The sequence below is a fragment of the Salmo salar genome, chromosome ssa12, assembly GCF_905237065.1.
Source record: "Salmo salar chromosome ssa12, Ssal_v3.1, whole genome shotgun sequence".
In the NCBI taxonomy this organism is placed as follows: domain Eukaryota; kingdom Metazoa; phylum Chordata; class Actinopteri; order Salmoniformes; family Salmonidae; genus Salmo; species Salmo salar.
In genome coordinates this window covers 26,381,461-26,401,999 of record NC_059453.1, presented here as the reverse complement: position 1 = coordinate 26,401,999, position 20,539 = coordinate 26,381,461, and the positions used below count along the sequence as shown (strand labels likewise).

Sequence of the window (20,539 nt, the reverse complement as noted above, 5' to 3'; positions counted from 1 at the left end):
GGCAGACACCACATGGCATGACAAGGCCCAGCTCCCCTATACATTCAGCTCCCAGGCTGACAGACACTACATGGCTTTGACAAGGCCCAGTTCGCCTATAAATTCAGTTCTGGAGAAAGTCAGATGCGGTTAAAGAGCAGAGAAATTAGAAACAGAAAGGCTGCTGGATCTCGTCACACATAGGCAGTTACCAGAGTGGAGAGAGACTGTGGAGGAAGAGAGAGAGAGAGCGAAAGCGAGGGAACATTCTCATATGTTCCAACCAACTACTGTCCGTGTGTCAACATTTTCCAGGAAACTCATTCTGTCCAACTGCAATATGGACTGAAGATGGTTCTTTCTCTTTTCTCTTCTCTCTCTCTTTCAGGACAGTTGTTAGTAGGAAGTTAATTGGTGTTCCCTCTTTCTGGCCGTGCCATTTAGGCTCCAGACAGACAGACAATAAACCCGGTTTTCTCAGAGAAGAGAGAGGACATCCCCCTTGGAGAAGACTCGAATCAGGGTTTGCCCATTCACACAGTGGAAGCCAATTGGCTAGGCGGCTCAATTAGGCTCCAAGAGATGTATCATGGGATTGAGCTGTTTATGTGGTATTGTCTGGTGTTGACCATGTTTGTTGTGTCTTTTCTGTTTGTTGGTGGGGTTTGCTGTGTTTTGTGTGTGAAAAATCTATAAAATGTTTAATGTAGTCTGGAGTATTCCAGCGGTCTAACAAGTACTAACACTGTGATAACAAGTACTAACACTGCGATTACAAGTACTAACACTGCGATAACAAGTACTAACACTGCGATAACAAGTACTAACACTGCGATAACAAGTACTAACACTGCGATAACAAGTACTAACACTGCGATAACAAGTACTAACACTGCGATAACAAGTACTAACACTGCGATAACAAGTACTAACACTGCGATAACAAGTACTAACACTGCGAGCATGGGATCAAATCTGACCCACCACTTTAGCAATTCTTCTCCTCCTATAAACTTATTTCTATCTGTCCTGTCCAATAAACACAGAAACAATAAAAGTAGTGGTAGTGGGAGAAGGCCACACCACCTAAACCATGAGCTAATCTAAACATGCTACAAGAGCTTCTCTTGGAAGCACACGTCTTGTTTGATTACAGTGGCTAACATTACCATATTACATCAACTATAAATGTAATAACCACTGCTGACGGTCAGTTGTTTTAAATGCCTATATGTTCTAAAAAAGCTATATATCTTGCTTGACTGTACTGTATGTGTATGGAATACATTACAGTGCAGGTGGACTAGAAAGAGATTAAACGGGCAGTCTGGGATTCAAACGACAACAAATAGACCATGTTTTCCTCGAAAGGTTATGAATCATAGAACATGGAAAATGTGGAAAAACAAGTGTCATTCTCCAGCAGGGGTGGGACGCGGGCAGGGGGGCAGGGCAGTAAGGGGGGTTGGGGGCAGCTGTAAAAATGAAACAAGCTAAAACAAGACATATAAAAGGTGGGTCGTCTAATGAACTACATATTGACCACCATCTGAACATACAGTAGAGTAGAAAGCAAAATGGAAGGGCTGTTGTTTCAACAAGTTTAAGTCATTATAGCAGTGTTATTGGTTGCAGGGACCCGTGTGTGTGTGTGTGTGTGTGTGTGTGTGTGTGTGTGTGTGTGTGTGTGTGTGTGTGTGTGTGTGTGTGTGTGTGTGTGTGTGTGTGTGTGTGTGTGTGTGTGTGTGTGTGTGTGTGTGTGTGTGTGTGTGTGTCCACTGGGTTCCCACACACCAGACTAGAAACCATGCTTAGACTGAGTTCACTCAACCTCAAACTAAATCAGACCACTTTTTAGGCAGCCTTTGACTATAATAAACACTAGATTCTAGGTCCTGGTTGTTTCCTGACAGAAATGACCCAGTTTGCTCTACTTCATCGGATTCATGATGTGGAACTAAAGATAACTATCTTAAAAGGTCAAAGAGTGACAGCTGCAAAACCTTAACATTGACAGTACTCATGCTGGTTTAACCCAGACATGAATAAGTCGTCTAATTGCAGTTTCACTGTGTTGTGCTTTGGTAGGACATAGGATGGGTTTAGCAGAGTGCAGTGCTTTCTCCCGCTTTCCCTCTCTCTCTCTCTCCATCTCCCCCTTTCGCTCAGTGAGAATAAGGTCACATGGAAAACAAATACTACAGTAATTGTGCAGAACATACTCATCATTGGCTGGTAAATGCCTAGTAGGGAGAGAAAGAAGGAGATAGAGAGAGTGGGTGACAGAGAGAGAGGAGAGAGAGAGAGAGAGAGAGAGAGAGAGAGAGATACAGAGAGAAAGAGAGAGCAGACGTTTGGCCAGGGCTTCAAAGCGGGGAGTATTCCACACACTTCCCCGTCCAAAACCACCACAGAACCTTTCCTGTCACTTTCTTTATTTGGCCTGATGGAACGGAGAAACGGGACGGGGCTATCAAAACGTTTCATCAACGACACTTCAAACGTGCCTTTGAGGAAACCAAGGGATCCAGCGACGCGATTGTGTTACTCATTTCATTGCTTTGCCATAATGAACAACAGATCTGATGTCTGATATGAGCTTTGAGTTGGATGCGGCTGAGCACGAGTCAGGAACACAGAATATTGAATTGAACCACAATGTGCGCTTTCTGCAGAGTAAGCAGAACTAAGGGACACCGAAAGCTGCGGCTTAAAATAGAACCATAACAATTACGGAGGCTCAGGAAGTCTAAAACGAGACTGGAGAATCAGGCCTGGAAGGCAGAGACTATTCTCATCCTTATATCTAATCACACAAACCCTGTGGGTGAGCAAGATACTGTATAGGTTGCAAGAAAGTATATATGTAATCAAATCTGAAGCTAATACAGAATGAGATTATAAACATATAATATATATTTTTGTATTTTACCCCCTATTTCTCCCCAATTGCGTGATATCCAATTGCGATCGTGTCTCATCGCTGCAAGAAGCAAAGGTTGAGTCATGTGTCCTCCGAAACATGACCCGCCAAACCGCACTTCTTTACACCTGCCTGCTTAATCCAGAAGCCAGCCACACCACCGTTCAACTGACGACCGAAGTCAGCCTGCAGGCGCCCGGCCCTCCACAAGGAGTCGCTAAAGTGTGATGAGCCAAGTAAAGCCCCCCAGGCCAAACCCTCCACTAACCTGGATGACGCTGGTCCAATCATGAGCAGCCCTATGGGACTCCCGGTCACGGCCGGTTGTGACACAGCCTGGGATCGAACCCGGATCTGTAGTGATGCCTCAAGCACTGCGATGCAGTGCCTTAGACGGCTGCGCCACTCGGGCGGCCTGAACGAGATTATTTAATTAGGGAAATTGAAATGAAATCCCATCAAGACCTCCATGTCGATACAGTATATGATATGATAAACGCCTAGTTAGGCCTTAGGGATATGATTTTGATGGATGGGGTCAAACAGAAGAGCAGACAAAATCCCTCTAATAACATCAGAGTCTTTTAATAACAAGTTCGTTTGAACACATTTTCGTTTCCTTTGTGTGAACTTTGTTTGAAAAGATGGTGTAGCTAATTGGCAATGTAAAGAGACATAAAACATCCCATGTATAAAAATCACCCAAGACGGGATACATCAAAGCATCGTCTGATCAGTTCTAACTGAGGGGAAGTTATGAGGATACCCGAATCCTCAAGCTGGTTGGTTCCTTCCTAGAAAGTCACAGTTTATTTTGAGGCCTCAAATTTTTATTGTCAATGTCTAGCGGGATGGGAGACAGAGAAATTCACATCCCACTGTGGAGATTGTGTTACCTTGCTTTAAGTTTTCATAAAACATAAAAAATGGGGGTCTTGGGGGGTTTGGTTACACTTGTGTTACAAGTGTAAGGGGATAGCGTGGTGGAAGGAGGTTCATTAGACCGTGTTGACTAAATATCACGCTCAGCATGCCTGGGCTATGTCCCCAGGCCTTGAACTTGAACCGCCGTGTGTGTATGTGTGTGTGTGGGGGGGGTTATGTTCAGGGTTTGGGTTACGGGTAAAGGTTAGGGTTATGGTAAGGGTTAGGTTAAGGAAAATAGGATTTTGACTTTAAATACATTTTAGGTCCCCACGAGGATAGAAGAACATAACGTGTGTGTGTGTGAGTGTATGTATATGTGTGTGTGTGTGTGTGTGTGTGTGTGTGTGTGTGTGTGTGTGTGTGTGTGTGTGTGTGTGTGTGTGTGTGTGTGTGTGTGTGTGTGTGTGTGTGTGTGTGTGTGTGTGTGTGTGTGTGTGTGTGTGTGAGAGAGGGAGAGAGAGACCCAACTCAAAGCTTCCTTCCAGCTAAGTACCCTCTGTGTCATGCTTATTTAAACAGGCTGGCCATTTCAAAGCACGGGAGGTGCGGCTAACGCTAAGCTAGCTTTAGCCATGCATATCACCTCACGAAACATGCTAATGGCAACAAGCTCTATTTTACAACCAGTAGGTTGCTTTCATAGCTTTCATGTGACCCTATCTATACAGGAGATTCTAAAGGGCTTGAATGTAACCTGTCTGTTGAGTCGATTGACGTAGATTAGCAACTCTTGTGCCTCTGGGTGAAAAGCTACGCTAAGCCTACGGGTAGCATGTATAGTATGACTAATAGCCTGCTACGCTATCTGTTGGCTTATAAGTATGACTTCCTGATTGAAGCTGGCTAGCCATTTTTACAGCCTGACCAGGACATCCTTTAAGTTAACCTAAGCTAACCTCTCTAGCGCTAAACGGTCTTTGATTGAAGCCGTCTGTCTGATTTGATTGCCTAGAGTTGAGGCGACACAACTTTTAAAGGAAGAACCACTGTATAAGTATAGGCTATGTGAGACTAAAGATGTAGGATCTTAATTTGAGCGAGTTTGCTACAGCAGGAAAATAATCATGCAGCAACAGGAAATTTGAATTACTATGTGGATTATAATTAAAATAATCAATTGACGTTTTTGTAGGGGTTGATACATTTTCCGTAAGGGAAAATCAAGTCTGAAATTTCAAAGTGGAAATTACAAACTTCAGAAGCCTTTTTAAACCTCAAATACAATACAAGGATCTGTATGGAAAGTTCTCTTGCAACAGAGTGATCAAATTCATATCCTACATCTGTATGGCCTCTCATGTGTGAGGCCTGTCTTCAGCAGTCCTCTGGCAAAGATTCTGACGGTTTACAACCTTATCGGCGTGACTGAAGACAGAAGAGCAGGCTAGGCTGTCCGTTTCAAATGTAGCCTCAAGGTGAGACTAGCGCTAAACTAGCTGTAGCCTGGGTGATGGAGTGTAAGATTTGACACAAATGGTGTTCCTCCCTACATAAAACTTGGCCCAGTGCTTTCCCCTATTAAAGCTGACCTACACAGGGCCCCAGGCCAAGGCAAACAACATCCACAGCCCAGCCCAGCCCAAACTTAGTCAAAACTGGGTACATTTCAGGAAAGAATATGTGGGTTAGTGGGAGCTATGCCAACCTAACTTACACCCCTGTGGACACAGCAGGCAGTGAGAGAGGGGAGGTAGTGGTGGTGTGTGTGTGCGTTTGAGCCTGTGTGTGTTTATTCGTGCGTGTTTGCATGTGCATACATAATTTCACGCATGTGTGTGAGTACGTGACTATGTGTGTGAATGTGTGTTTAGGCGGGTTTTGCACGGTAAGCGTGCCTAAGCTCTTTAGGACTATGGTGACAAATTCCCCCTTCAACCTGGCAAAGATCGCATAGAGAGAGAGGCGAGGGGCAAATGTCTTCTCCGGCTGGGCTTGTGGGCTGAGGGAGCGGCACAGTAACCCAAAGGGATCTTGTTTGATGCATAGCATCACAGTCCTCCTGCAAGATCCATTAGGCCGGGGTAAGGACACAGAAAATAGGGGAATTTTCCATATTCAGCCACAGTATGGAGCCACAGAATGGAGGCCCAGTTGCATTGATTAACCAGTCATTTTCGTGCAGCTATGGTATCAGAACTCTAACAGAGCCAAAACTGAACAAATAAAGACCGACCCACCAGTCTTCAAAGACTATTCTATATAATATACATTTGATATCATTCACCTATATCATGGTGATAACAACTTTGCAGGAAGCACAATAAACTGATTGCTCCATATAACTTCTGGTCACACATGCAAGTGATGTTTTTCCCATCTGAGGCCTCTTCCCTCCAGACTCTGTGATTTCCCATGTCCGAGGAATGACTAAAGTGGGAGAAAACCAGGACACTGGCCCATACATAGCCTCCACTCCTCCTTTTCTCCTCCTCTTTCCCTCCTTTCAAGAGGACTCTGGCGTGTCCACCTACTTGTCCTTCCATAAATCTCTCTTTACTAGAAAGTAGCTCGTAAATCTCCGGACAGATAGTCAGACACATATCTCACAGCCAAAACTCATGACATCAGCACACACACACACACACATTGTACAGTCTCACGTAGCGATACTGACGTCTTGTTGACACTATACAGTGAAACAGCTGCCGTTGAACTAGAGCGCACGCGGCCGCTAACTTCTCGCAGTAGGGGTAGGGCATAACAATAACATCCGACTCGGGATTAGGAACCCGCAACTATCGAGGTAAACAGCGCATGAAGCGAAAAAACCGCTGCTACAGTAAAGTGGTTTACTGCAGTGGATGTTTTTTCATTGGCTGTTGCTTGACCCGAACCATTCCTAACTGCATATGACACACTGGTTTAGAGATTGTATGGAGAGGAGAATAAAAAGCACAGAGTCTGGATAAGATTGGTAGAAGCTCATTTAAAAGCATAAATTGTCATAATGCCGAGATGCATGGGGTGAGGAACATTAAAGCAACATTAAAATAACATTAAAGAAATAGGGGGTCTAGTAAATTGGGAGATTGCAATGTTAAATCACCATCTGTGTTTCTGCGATCAGTGACAGCACAGCTTGTTTTCTTATTTGTTTTTATATTTTTGTATTGAAAGTGTCTCGAGTACTGAGTATTTACGGATCTTGTCCTAGTTTAGTTTTAATGTGCCCAATCATGGGGGTAATTGGGGTTTCCAATGCAGTGTGTCGGTGCCACCAATAATTTGATCATTATGGCGTGGTTTTGGCATACGCACAGGCAATTAACTTTTGAATATTCATTAAGCAAAACATATAATGACTCTCACTCTAGCGTGTGACTCTTACAAAATCTCTGGGAATCGAAGCCTCTTCAAGTCACATATCTCTCAAAACATAACTCAACGCAGCTTAAAGGTTGACAGTACGAAACCTCACAAATGAGACTGAGAAGAGAGACTGAAAAAAAACATTACATTTCACATTTACATTTTAGTCATTTAGCAGACAATCTTTGCTAAAGGGACTTTGGACGATCAGTTCATCTAACTAAGACAGTTAAAGCGAAAACATCTCACATTCATTGCGGTACTGCACTTCCCAGCGTTCACATTTTCTGATAAGATTAGGTTTCCCCTTAGCCATGTATGACATTGAATACATTGAATATTCACAAAAGAAGATCAGCATTGCAAAAACATCTACACCTCTATTCCCATACGGAGTTTGGCGGAGCTGCCGCTTTGGCTAGCGCAGACAATTGTCTCACTGTACTGACAATGAATGGAATGGGAAATACATGATGTCAAAAACACATGGGGCTGAAAGAGTGGGGAGAGAGAGAGAGAGAGAGAGCGCACCACAAGGGGAACGTCAACCGTTGAAGGATAGTGGGTGGCTGGGTCGATTGTAAAATTAAAGAAAAAGAGAGATTCATTAACTTGCATAATGACTCAAAGATGTGCTAAAGACGCTGTGAGAAAACACCTCGCGCGCACACACACACACACACACACACACACACACACACACACACACACACACACACACACACACACACACACACACACACACACACACACACACACACACACACACACACCAATATGTGAAAGGAAGATGTGTGTGGATGTATCACTGCCAAAGGGTTTTCTGCTGATGGTAGACTGTTAGGCTGTTGTGGTTGTTAATCTTGAGTTGTGGAAGCTGTCAATGGCTTGTTACCATGGCAAGTTAGATCCAGCTCTCGTGTTGCTAAATCGAGTTTGGAGAGATGAAAACGAAACATAAGGGCAACATATTCACATTGACTTTTCACTCAACCGATTTTATTCGGGGTTTATACATAGCAAAACTGTTACCATTGTGCACTGTAAACATCTTGCTGTGATTGGACAACTCAACTGCCATGTCCTTGGTCTTTGATAACATTGTGAAGTACAATGAAATTGGATGCAAACATAAGCGTGACAATAGTACACGCAGCCAGTTATTCCAAGGCGTCCAAATAACAAGTGAGGAATAAAGCTGGTGAGGCAGAATCGATCTCTCTGCCTCTGTCTCCCTGGCTCTTTCTCCCCTAAAAACTTTGCTCGTCGACCTTTGCCTTTCCAAGATGGTACTCTTAACACATCTCACTCTCCACTAAAGTAAAGCGGACCATTAATTATTAGTCCACATTCCTGCTGCACAAGGCAACAGATTGGCCTCCAGCTAAACGTTGCCACATGCACACGCACAAACACACACACCCCTTCACACAAACCCAAGCATGCAAGCACAGACAAACACACACCGACTCACAACACACACAGGACTGCTGGCCAAACGGCAAGCCTCCAGGTGGAGCCAAGCCCCAGTTAGAAGACAGAGAGAACGCTTAAGGGTGCGACAGAGGTAGAGAAAAGGGGGGATTCTTGAGGACAAAGAGGGGCAGAGGGAAGGAAACAGAACATGGAGTGACACCATGAGAGGAAAGAAAGAACGAGGTGCTGACTGTGCATAAGTTGGTGTGTGTGTCTGCGTGTGTATGTGTGTGTGTGTGTGTCTGTTTGTGAGAGAGAAAGATAAGTCCAATACAACACAAAGCAGCATATACAGCATGTAAACACACTACTCACCACTCTCGCTCTTCTCGATCACGTCCACCGTCTCCCCAGCCTGCAGGCTGATCTCAGAGTTCTCCTGCCTCTCGTAGTTGGCCACCACCACGTACTGCTCCAGCACCATAGGGTCCGAGCTGTCAATGCCTGCACGGGAGGACGGGAAGAAACACGCCGTCAGCCAGCTCCCAGTCCCCACCATGGCACCCCTACACCGTGGTGGGCGCAAGCGCCCGCCGCCACCGCGCGCCCGGTAACGGTATGCCGCCATAGGCCGAATCCGCGCTGTTGCTCCTCCCCAGCCAATCAGAACGCTTGCTCAGAATATTATCGCTGCATTTTATTCCCAAACGTCTGGCCATATAGCGGAACCTTCCCCCGGCCCACACCAACGGACCAGGAAGCATTTGAAAGAAGTCAAAACGAAAAAAGGAGGGATGAAATAAAGAGAGAGAAAAACGTGTTCTCCGTTACGGGGCCTCCATAATCGAAACAAACGTCCGAAAGAAAGAGAGACGAAGGGAAGAGAGGATAAAAGAAAGAGAAAAGGAGGAGAGGACAGGGGGAGCTGCTGAACAGTTGGAGTTGGAGACAGACTCGAGTCGGGACTGGAAGAATAGAAAATGTTTTCCTCTGGAAAATCAGTAGTGTGGCTTGCTCTCTCTCTCTCTCCCCTCCACTCTCCCCTCCTCTCGCTCTCTGTTTGGGAGCCTGCCGTTGGACAAGGAGTAGGGGGCTGTACCACGCCAATCAAGGCAGTCAGGCCTACAGGGCCTTAAATAGAAACATATGAGTGGGATGGAGAGAGAGAGAGAGACAGAGAGAGAGAGAGAGAGAGAGAGAGAGAGAGAGAGAGAGAGAGAGAGAGAAGAAAACAAGAGTGCGGCATAACCCAAGTTGAAACGGTTTCTTCTTGTGTTTCACATAAACATAGGCCCAGCATCTGTCCCTCTCTCCTTTTTTCCCTCTCTCTTCTTTTCATTGTAGCTCCCAATGATAAACTCTTGAGTGCCAGCAATGACTTCATTTACAAAGTTCACGTGGTGTGTGTTTGATTTAAGTCACAAGCACTGTTTGTTGACGTTTTTCTACGCAGTGATATGATTGTACCAACACTTTGGGATTTTTCTTCAAATTGTTACTAATTTCCTGCTCTCTAAAAGGCTCCACTTGATTTCTCTTTGTCCTTATTCATAAATACAATGATGTCTTATCTAACCTGAGTCTGAAGATTTGAAATATACATTCCATGTGTTCCTAAATTGATATCACAGCACTCCGGTAAAGTTAATTACCCTCCACCACTAACTCTTTGTCTAAGATTCAATAGACAAGGACGCGATCCGTTGCCCAGTAAATAGCACCATGTCAACATGCGTGTCCCTTTACGACAGGTCTGTTGTTTACGTCTCTTTTCCAGGAGCATTTCCAAACATCACGAGGAAAAACCCCAAACACCGACAGCCATCTTTGTTTTTCTAGGCACCTAGCTTGGTCCAAGGACCTCCACTTTCTGCGCGAACGAATGTGGAAAGCAAACATTGGACACGGACAAACACACACACACACACACACACACACACACACACACACACACACACACACACACACACACACACACACACACACACACACACACACACACACACACACACACACACACACACACACACACACACGGACATGCATTCTGCGAGTTCCTGTGGAAATTGATATGTGAGCAGACATAAAGTTAGCGAGGTAGGAGAAACAGTCAAAACAGAAGAACATGCAGGAGGCAGATAATCCTAAAACACACTAGTGTGTGTGTGTGTGTGTGTGTGTGTGTGTGTGTGTGTGTGTGTGTGTGTGTGTGTGTGTGTGTGTGTGTGTGTGTGTGTGTATGTGTGTGTGTGTTACTGTTGTGTGAAAGGGTCTGGGTAACAGTCATGCTATTGCTGCACAGCACCTGGTTAGTGGCTACTGCATCTTTATCTCTATTCTATTCTATTTTATTCTTTTCTATTCTACTCTAGACAAATATGAGTGCATAACAAGTCCTATAAGTGGGAAAATGAAGACAGTGGCCCGTCAGCATAATTCTACACCCACCCAATAGCTGTGTCCATATGAATATGATTACACTATATGATTGTTGCCAGCTATTGTATCATTCTAGCTAATGGAATTGGACCTTGAATATAAACCATGTCGGTGGTGAGGATCCTTTGCATTGACAGCATTGCCTGTGTATTTGCTATAGCCTGGTCCCAGATCTGTTTGTGCTGTCTTGTCAAATCCTTTTGTTATTGCCATGCCATACCATAGACCGAGTTGGCTATACAGCACAAACATATCTGGGAGCAAGCCTTTGACAGTGCTGTATGACAGCACATCTCATTTCAAACCAACACCTTGGCTAAAGACTAATATGGCCCTTGGTCAAAAGTAGTGCACTAAATAAGGACCAGGGTGCAATTTGGGACTCAAACCTATCTGTGCTATAAGCCTATTAAGATGTGTTGGGATTGAATAATTCAATGGGATTTAAAAACAGGTTATTTCCCAATCCTTTGACACACGATGTCTGTCAGACGTTTATCATTGGGAACATGGTGAAATTCAATTTCTACGTTCAAATAAACAACAGCTAACAAACCTAAGTGTTATAAAATGAGCGTTGCAACATCCTAACGTTACGATGTCGCAAGGAAGAGAGAAGGGATTAAGGAACGCTGTGTTTTAACGGTCAAGCTCAAGACGCTTCGTTGGAATAGAACCCAGTTAAGTATCTCCACATGGGCCTATCTAAACAAAAAGGCTAGCCAACAACACAAGCTAACGCTATTAGTCTTCACTCCTCATCGAAGATTCCCCTGTCTGTGACTGCTTAATATGGTCAAATAAAGACAAACATTGAGTCTCAAATCTTTCTGATGGGCCTTATATTTCCTATTTCCTATCTCCTATTTCCTATTCCCTTAGCCATCCCTCTACTCATGTTGTTTGAGAACGGAAACTATTTTCCTTTCTCTTAACCCTTATGACAGCATAATATTATTCTGATTCCCTATAGTGAGTTCACTAATACTATATAGCCAAACCCTATGTGGGTTTGGGTCAAAGGTAGTGCACTATATAGGGCATAGGGTGTAATTTGAGATATGGCCAAAGCACATGCAGGCAAATGAACATATGTAAGGCCCTACAGGGTGCAAATGGGGTCAAACTTAGTTATAAAATAACACCGGATCAACCCTCCACATGCTGCATGCTGTCTCTATGGATACGGTCGACTGTTGTGTGTACAACCGGGAAACATCATGAATCATAACAGTTGCTTATATTTTAGTGTCAATCTCCTAATAGCTTGGGCCATGGCCGGATAATTGTTTCTTCAAAACTCACATTGACACTTTGAAATTGCTAATACAAGGAAACAAAGTAGTTTTTTTCTCTAAATGTTGCACCAATTGCGCCTAGGTTGACTGGGATAACATTTGGGAAATGCTCTCCAGATGCTGGGGGATTCAGGCCCTTTCTATTCCTGTTAAAAGCTTGATGTGATGTGTTTATTTCTGGAGAAAAACACATTCATCGCTGAGTTGTTTATTTGCAGAACTGCAGACGTGTTCTCTCTCTCTCTCTCTCTCTCAGTCTTTCTCTCTCTCTCAATCTCTCCTCGCTCTCCCTGTCTCTCCTCTCTCTCCTCTTTCTCTCTCTCTCTCTCTCTCTCCTCTCTCTTGCTCTCTCTCTCTCTCTGTTTCTACTCTATTGCTCTCTCTCGCTCTCTGTTTGTCTCTCTCCTCTCTCTCTCCGTTTGTCTCTCTCCCCTATCTCTCTCCCTCTCTCTCTCTCTCTCTCTCTCTCTCTCTCTCCCTCTCTCTCTCCCTCTCTCTATCATTGTCGTTAATTTACCAACATGATACCAACATGTTGAACTCAAGCATAAAGAACCAGACTCCTGGTTTAAACTGTACTGTATAACACACTGTGGCCAGGCAGCTACAGTTTGGTAAGGTGTTTGGCAAGGTGTTTAAAGTGCATTGAATGTTTGACAGCCATCCAGTCAGGCAGGTCCATAGGGATGCAGAGATTAAAGTCAGTAAAGTAAGACAGAATGTGAACGGTTGATCTTGAGCCGATGGGTAAGGAAATAAACAGAAACCAGTGACAGTCAGTGCATGCACGCGAAGCAAAAGAAGTGAAACCCCCCCCCAAATTTTTTTGGGACAAACATGGAAAAGCCGATGGGCATGTGGTTATAGAAAGCATAGCCACCACAACACACACACCAGCGTTGCGACATACACACAGGCACAAGCGTATGCACCCCACCCACGCACCACAGGAGGCTGCTGAAGAGAGGACAGCTCTTAATAATGTCTGGGAACGGAGCAAATGGAAGGGCATCGAACACACGGAAACCATGTGTTTGATGTATTTGATACCATTCCACTGATTCCTCTCCAGTCATTACCACGAGCCCCATTCTCCCCAATCACGGTACCACCAACCTCCTGTGCCACGCACACAAGTAGGACTACCTGAGGCCTCTTTCCTTGGACTGTCGGTAAAGCCGTACATCCATACTGTAGGCCCGAAGAAGAGAAGAAGAAAGGGAGGAAGAGAGAAAAGGCGATGTTATTCAGTCCATGATGCTCAGAACACAAACATCTCATCAACATCATATTGTTCCTGTTATTCCCTCCTGATCACAAACAGCAGGACCTGAACAGTCTCTACAGTGCAAACCAAATATAATATATTTGCCATTGTAGAGAGCACTGATTTACATCAAAACACAGTGTTTTGCAGAAAGTACTTCAATCCATCTTCATGTGGTTGTGATACACTGCATATGGCCATCACAGAAGACTGTTATTGCAGAAATGTCTGCTGTCTTTCTTCAGCAGCACATACTGTAGCAATTGAGAGTGTAACAGTAGAATTGAAATAGCCTCAAATGATCCTGGGCTGACACATATTTTCGTGGCACACCCCTCCCTTCATCCCGCTCTCTCCCTCAATCCCGTCCTGGATTGTTGGCCCCCTCCGAAGGCTCTCCCCTCCCAGGCTCCCCGCTACAAACACAGCTCAGACATCACCATCTCGTCAGGTAATGAAATGTCACACGTCAGCAGGGTGCGTGGGTCAGTGTGTGTGTGTCCATTATACCAGAATCTGTGAAAACTGGGTATTAGAAAAAAGGTAGAGGAGGGGGACAAGGTAGGGGTGTCTGTTGTCATCAATGAGGTTTACATTTTCAAATTTCCTGTCCAAACTTTCCTTCTCTTCTCGGAAGCGCTGTCTGAAATCATCCTTCACATGGGCACGCAGACAAAACTAGGGCTGTCTGGGCCGGCCATAAACACCAACCATAACCAATATGAAGGGTTGGGAAACAACAACATCATGGAACCAGCAGCCCGCAGAGAACAAGGAAAATGACCCATCCGAATGCATAGCAGGATATCATTATCTTTTTTTTATTTTTTATCATTAAACATTGTGGGACATTCTCCTTGAAATAATTTCAGGAGGGAATCCACCCAAGCCAGAACACCACAGGAGGTCCCTCTACCCCACCCTGTGACCCTCGACCCCTACCACACCTCCACCCCATTCCCTCACACTCCCCCGCTGTGAGGGAAAATCCACATCCCTTTCAGTTTTCAAATGATATAATAAAGGTCAGAGCCTCTCTCTCTCTGCTTCTCTCTCTCTTTCTCTCCAGAGTCACACAGAGCTGAGGAGATTGATGCTGGTCCCCCCAGGGAGGCTTGTAGAGTGGCCCGGGTCAGCCGGGTCAACCCCAGTTAACATACACCCCCCAAACTAAACCCAGCTAGCGAAAGATGAGACATTTCTTTCAGCACAGCACTCAACATATGATTGATATTAACTGGAGAGTGGAGAGCCGCTGCTGCGTACACGCACGCACGCACGCACGCACGCACGCACGCACGCACGCACGCACACACACACACACACACACACACACACACACACACACACACACACACACACACACACACACACACACACACACACACACACACACACACACACACAATTCTTAATTCCTTTCAGGGTTCTCTGATGATGGCCCACAAACCCGAGCAGACTCCAGTCACTGTGTTTTCTTTTTCCTTCCTGCTGGTATGGCGTGGGTCATTTTCCTCCTTCCACCAACCCCACAACGTCCACATTACCCAGCAATGAAGGGACTTGTGGCAGTGACAAATAGCTTTTCTAAGGTCACTAATTTCCAGGTTTTGTTTGGAACGGCTTATTAGCCATCTGTCCCGTAATCGATTTAGTAGATTATGTTTGGAAAAGCTAGTTGCTGTCTGGCTCTCTCTCTCTCTCTCTCTCTCTCTCTCTCTCTCTCTCCACTCCCTCCTTCTCTCTCTCTCTCTCTCTCTCTATTTCATCCATCCCCCTGTAATCGCTCATCCCCCGGCCTACAATCACTCTGTACTATAAGCTTTCAAGCAGAGAAGAGAAAATGTGAAATATGTTTTGACTGAAAGACATTGAGACAGCTTGTCTGGTCGAAGTTCAGTTGTATTTGTATTTATTATGGATCCCCCATTAGCTGCTGCAAGGGCAGCAGCTACTCTTCCTGGGCTCAAGAAAGTTAAGACAGTCATAGACCATTTTAAAAACATTACAATACATTTCACAACAGATGTCACAACACATTAAGTGTTGGAATCTATCTGTTGGATTTTGTTGCCAAAATAACAAGTTCCATTTCCAAGATGTCTTCATAACATAAAAGCATGTGAGTCAAACCAAAGAGAGACTTTAGCATGCCGTGCCTAGTGACGGCACCTCACAGAGCTTGCTGTCAGCACACATCAGGATGTGTCCAGAAAGAAGTGACAACCACTTGTCAACCAATGCCAAGACTAGAAAAACAGCTCGAAACAACACATACTGGCTAACCAATATTTGGACGACAGCAGTTAACAGTGAAGACACAGTATCCAACTGTGAGACAACCATTGCCAATGACAAGACTAGGGCTAGAAACAACAAATAACTACGAATCATTATTGAGTCGACACCCAAATGTGAACCAACCACACACATTGATCACAATGACAATCGCAAACCGAGAGTGATGCTAACCATTAGCAATGACAAAACACTGGCGGTGGTGATGACAAAATACTGGCGTGGAACGGCCATTAGCGGTGACAAAATAGTCGTTAACCCACCCAGCTGGGAGTCACAGAATGTGGGTGGACAGAGAGAGGGGTGAGGCCAAATAGCTCAAGCTACATCTGTTTCGCAGTCTGGTCTGTTCCCTATCTCTCTCTCTCTCTCTCTCTCTCTCTCTCTCTCTCTCTCTCTCTCTCTCTCTCTCTTTCTCTTTCTCTTTCTCCACCCACTTTCTATTGAGACTGGGACTGTGTTTGGATCTCTCTCTCCATTTTTCACTCTCTCGCCATCCCTCCCTCTCTCTCTCTCTCTCTCTCTCTCTCTCTCTCTCTCTCTCACATCACTCAGTCATAGTGGGATCTGGCTGCTAAAACATTTATCTTTCTCATTTCTCTTTGGGAGAGACCTCGGCCGATACAAGAGCTAGGCAAACGCAGCTACACTCTCTCCAAGCCAACCATTACAATAGAGAGCAAATATCTCTTAATGTTGTCTGCTTGTATTGTCACTGCACTGGCTTATGACTGCACTCACTGCAGTGGCTTATGACTGCACTCACTGCAGTGGCTTATGACTGCACTCACTGCAGTGCGTTATAACTGCACTCACTGCAGCCAATGTTGGGTGAAAGAGCTATAGGTTTTCTTACTTTAACTGTATATATTTATTTTGTACTTTTTATCCCCTTTTTCCGTGATATCCAATTGGTAGTTACAGTGTTGTCCCATCGCTGTAACTCCCGTACAGACTCGGGAGAGGCGAAGTTCGAGAGCCACTGTACAACTGGAGATCGAAGTCAGCGTGGAGTCGCTAGAGTGCGATGGAACAAGGACATTCCGACCGGCCAAAACCTCCCCTAACCCGGATGACACTGGGCCAATTGTGCGCCACCTCATGGGTCGCGGACCGGGAGACGAACCCTGGGATGAAACCCGGGGTCTTTAGTGATGCTCAAGCACCGCAATGCAGTGCCTTAGAGCGCTGCGCAACTCGGGAGGCCATAGCTATGGGTTTTCTATAAGCACATTATTCAGCTGTTTCTTGACATACAGACAAAGGATGATAATAGCAAAGGATGAAACGCTGACATTTAAAGAGCTCGCTGCGTGATGAGGTTCAATGCAGAGAATGACAAGGTCCTAGTGAGGCAGGAAGAATGACTACATTTGTTGTTTCTTGGGAGGATGAGCTATCATAACCATGTGGTGTTGTCTTCTTCCTTGTGTTAAAAAATCACCAACGCTCTTACCATTCCTAACAAAACACACACAGGCTCGCACACACCAACCCCACACACATATACACACACGCACACACACACGCACACACACACGCACAACCGAACGCCCCCACTCCTCTCCCCAGCCCGGCAGGCCCCACGTAAACCCTATTAGGTATTTCTACATCACGCTGGAATCTTATGCGGGATGCCACGTAAACACTAGACCAGGGACTGTATTCAGACTGACATTCTCTTTCAACCCCTGGCCTCCACATTCACTCTGGCTGCATCCCAAATGGCACACTATTCTCCATAGTGAACCACTTTTGACCAGTGCCCTATGAGTCCTGCTTAAAAGTAGTGCACTATAAAGGGAATAGGATGGCATTTGGGAAGCAGAATCTGTTCACTGCATCTGGCCATCACATGCAAGGCAGAAACTCTCTAGGACTGATAGGGAGGGAGGGAGGGACTCCCTCCCATCTACTTCTGACCTTTATTTTCCTCACAGCCTTTATTACCTCGGAGGTCTTCATCTGGACTGAGGAGGTTTCGGGTTTTTATATGAGGATTATACTCCCACTATGTAGATTAAGCTGATAAGTGAAGAAAGTAAATGTCAAATTGGTAAAAAAAGGGACGAATATTGTGTAAAAGCTGAATGAAACATCTAAAGTTAATAGAGGAATCAGTATTAACTTGGAAAAGGTCACATAATCAGTTAGTGGTGTAGCCTATATGCTGTAACTAACTCCATGCAATTTTGTGGCATTGCAGACATGGAGCCATGCAGACCATACTGTAAACAGAGTCTATGGGAAGGCTAACACTATGTCATCTCTAGACTTATACTGCAGCTAAAACCCAAATGAAACGCACCACAAACTACAGTAGCGTGCTACTATAACCCTGCCCCTCATGTTAACTACTGGTTCTAACATACAGCTAAGAGAGTCACTCCCTATGCTATGTTGATTCCTGCTGAGGAACGAACGACAGTGATGCGGTCTAAAGTTCAGGGAACATATATGCTGTGTTCTTATGTAGAGGGTTTCGAGTCCACATCCTGGGTCGGGAAGATATGGCGAGACTATCTTTCATATGCAAAGAGATACCATTATTGGTCGATATCCATTGGACATGTAAGCAGCACCAGCCTATTGTCACGCCCTGGCCATAGAGAGGGTTTTGTTCTCTATTTTGGTTAGGCCAGGGTGTGACTAGGGTGGGCGTTCTATGTTCCCTTTTCTATGTTTTTGTATTTCTTTGTTTTGGGCCGAGTATGGTTCCTAATCAGAGGCAGCTGTCTATCGTTGTCTCTGATTAGGAATCATACTTAGGCAGCCTTTTCCCACCTGTGCTTTGTGGGATCTTGTGTTTGTGTAGCTGCTTGTGAGCAGCCCAGAACGTCACGCTTCGGTTTTGTCTGTATTGTTTTGGTGAGTTTCATATTTATTAAACATGTGGAACTCTAAGCACGCTGTGCCTTGGTCTACTCTTTTAGATGATCGTGACACCTATCATGGGATTCCTGAAGCCCCAGCCTCCCTTCACACATAATGGGCAGGCTAGGACTTTTGCTGCCCACTTGACCTGACCAGAAATAAACATTACCCTGAGGCAATAACTGGGCTCCAGAGTTTCCCTTGTCAGGTCATCACACACACACACTCTAACACACACAATCTCCACACACATTATTCTTTGTTGTATTGTTTTGTATTTCCCATTTGTGTGACTGTTCTTGTCGATCAGTGTATCCGTGTTATTGTCGTGTTTGATGTTTTTGTGTGGATGCCAGGAAGAATAGCTGCTGCTTCGGTAAAAAGCTCATGAGGATCCCAATAAACCAATAAGTTAAGTAAAAACTCAGGCTATTATGCAACAACCTGTCAGATGGGGGAACTACTGAACTTACTGTCTGTCCATCCAGACAAAACATAATCTTGACAGACAGATGGACTAAAGTAACCACTTAATCACAAAGGGAGCATTGGATCTCATGCCAACCAGCTAAGATCTCAAACCATTAATCTCACTGTCATTGCAGATACACCAAACCACCTGTTCCTCAGCCCAAAGAAAAGGCCTGAATTCATAAAACATGCTGATCTAGGATCAGGAGTGCTGATCTAGGATCAGGTCCTCGCTGTCCATGTAATCTCATTCAGTATCTAAAAGTATCTAAAAGGCTAAACTGATCCTAGATCAGCACTCAGGAAGAGGATGCGGAAAAGGCACCAATGTCTTACATCTCATTTAAAGCAGTCAGTTTCTAAGGAAATTAAATTAGGGTTCTGGTAAAGAAAAAAAAAAGGATTTCATCGAATAGATATGATCTCATTCGGGGCATTGGCAAACCTGATAGTTTAAGGAAGTTCGTTGGGTTCGTGTTCTATGCTCCAAACAACTTGTCGGTTACATTTAGCAAATTATGATTGACTTTGATTAACTGCTATTAGTCATTCTGATTAAACTCAATGTTCTTGAAGCATGTTGGAACTGATTTTAAAAACAGATTGAAAAAAAGTAAGACCAAAGTTAGAAGGAAAACTAGTTGAAGGTAAATTAGTACAGTATAATATTACTGCAAAGCACCCTGATATCACCATGCAATATAACAAACAATCTGAAAATCATATTGGCTTGTAGATATGGGCAGTCAGCCACTACTAAACTATCAAATAGTTGCCTTTTAGACTTCAGAAAGGACGGAAATGTCATTGATCATTAACCACAAAGCATTTCCTGCTCTTTTCTATTTTAAAATTCATGCAAAAGGCTGACGTGTGCTTCTGCCTTCACTCTCCCAACCTCTGTGTGTGGGAAAGAGAGATATTAAAAGGGATAGTTCACCTAAATTACAAAATCTACTTATTGGTCTTATTGGTCTTACCATGAAAGCAGTCCATGGACAAGAACAGAGGGCAATCCATGCTTCTGTTTTGTTTATTTAGCCACTGTCACCAACCACTTACTTAGCTAGCTAGCATTTTCTAAACCCATAGAAGTCCAATATTATCATGGATTCGGCTGAACTATCCCTTTAAGAAGCACATATTGGTTGAGCTATCCCTTTAAGATGTACATATTGGTTGAGCTACCCCTTTAAAATGCACATATTGGTTGAGCTATCCCTTTAAGATGCACATATTGGTTGAGCTATCCCTTTGAGATGCACATATTTGTTGAGCTATCCCTTTAAGATGCACATATTGGTTGAGCTATCCCTTTAAGATGCACATATTGGTTGA

General features: G+C 44.4%; 1 protein-coding gene across 4 annotated transcripts in view; it reads right to left on the bottom strand.

The window, feature by feature from the left end:
* LOC106564693 (SH3 and PX domain-containing protein 2A) overlaps positions 1–20,539 on the bottom strand; it is a 114,809-nt gene that overhangs the window by 25,492 nt on the left and 68,778 nt on the right. For 2 of the 4 annotated variants that reach the window (XM_045691189.1, XM_045691190.1), the window contains 2 exons: positions 13,438–13,482; positions 8,930–9,058 (listed from right to left, as the gene is read on the bottom strand). In XM_045691189.1, the coding sequence (XP_045547145.1) occupies positions 8,930–9,058; positions 13,438–13,482 (174 nt within the window). The remainder of the gene's footprint in view (positions 1–8,929; positions 9,059–13,437; positions 13,483–20,539) is intronic. The other 2 variants (XM_045691191.1, XM_045691192.1) reach the window with 1 other exon arrangement.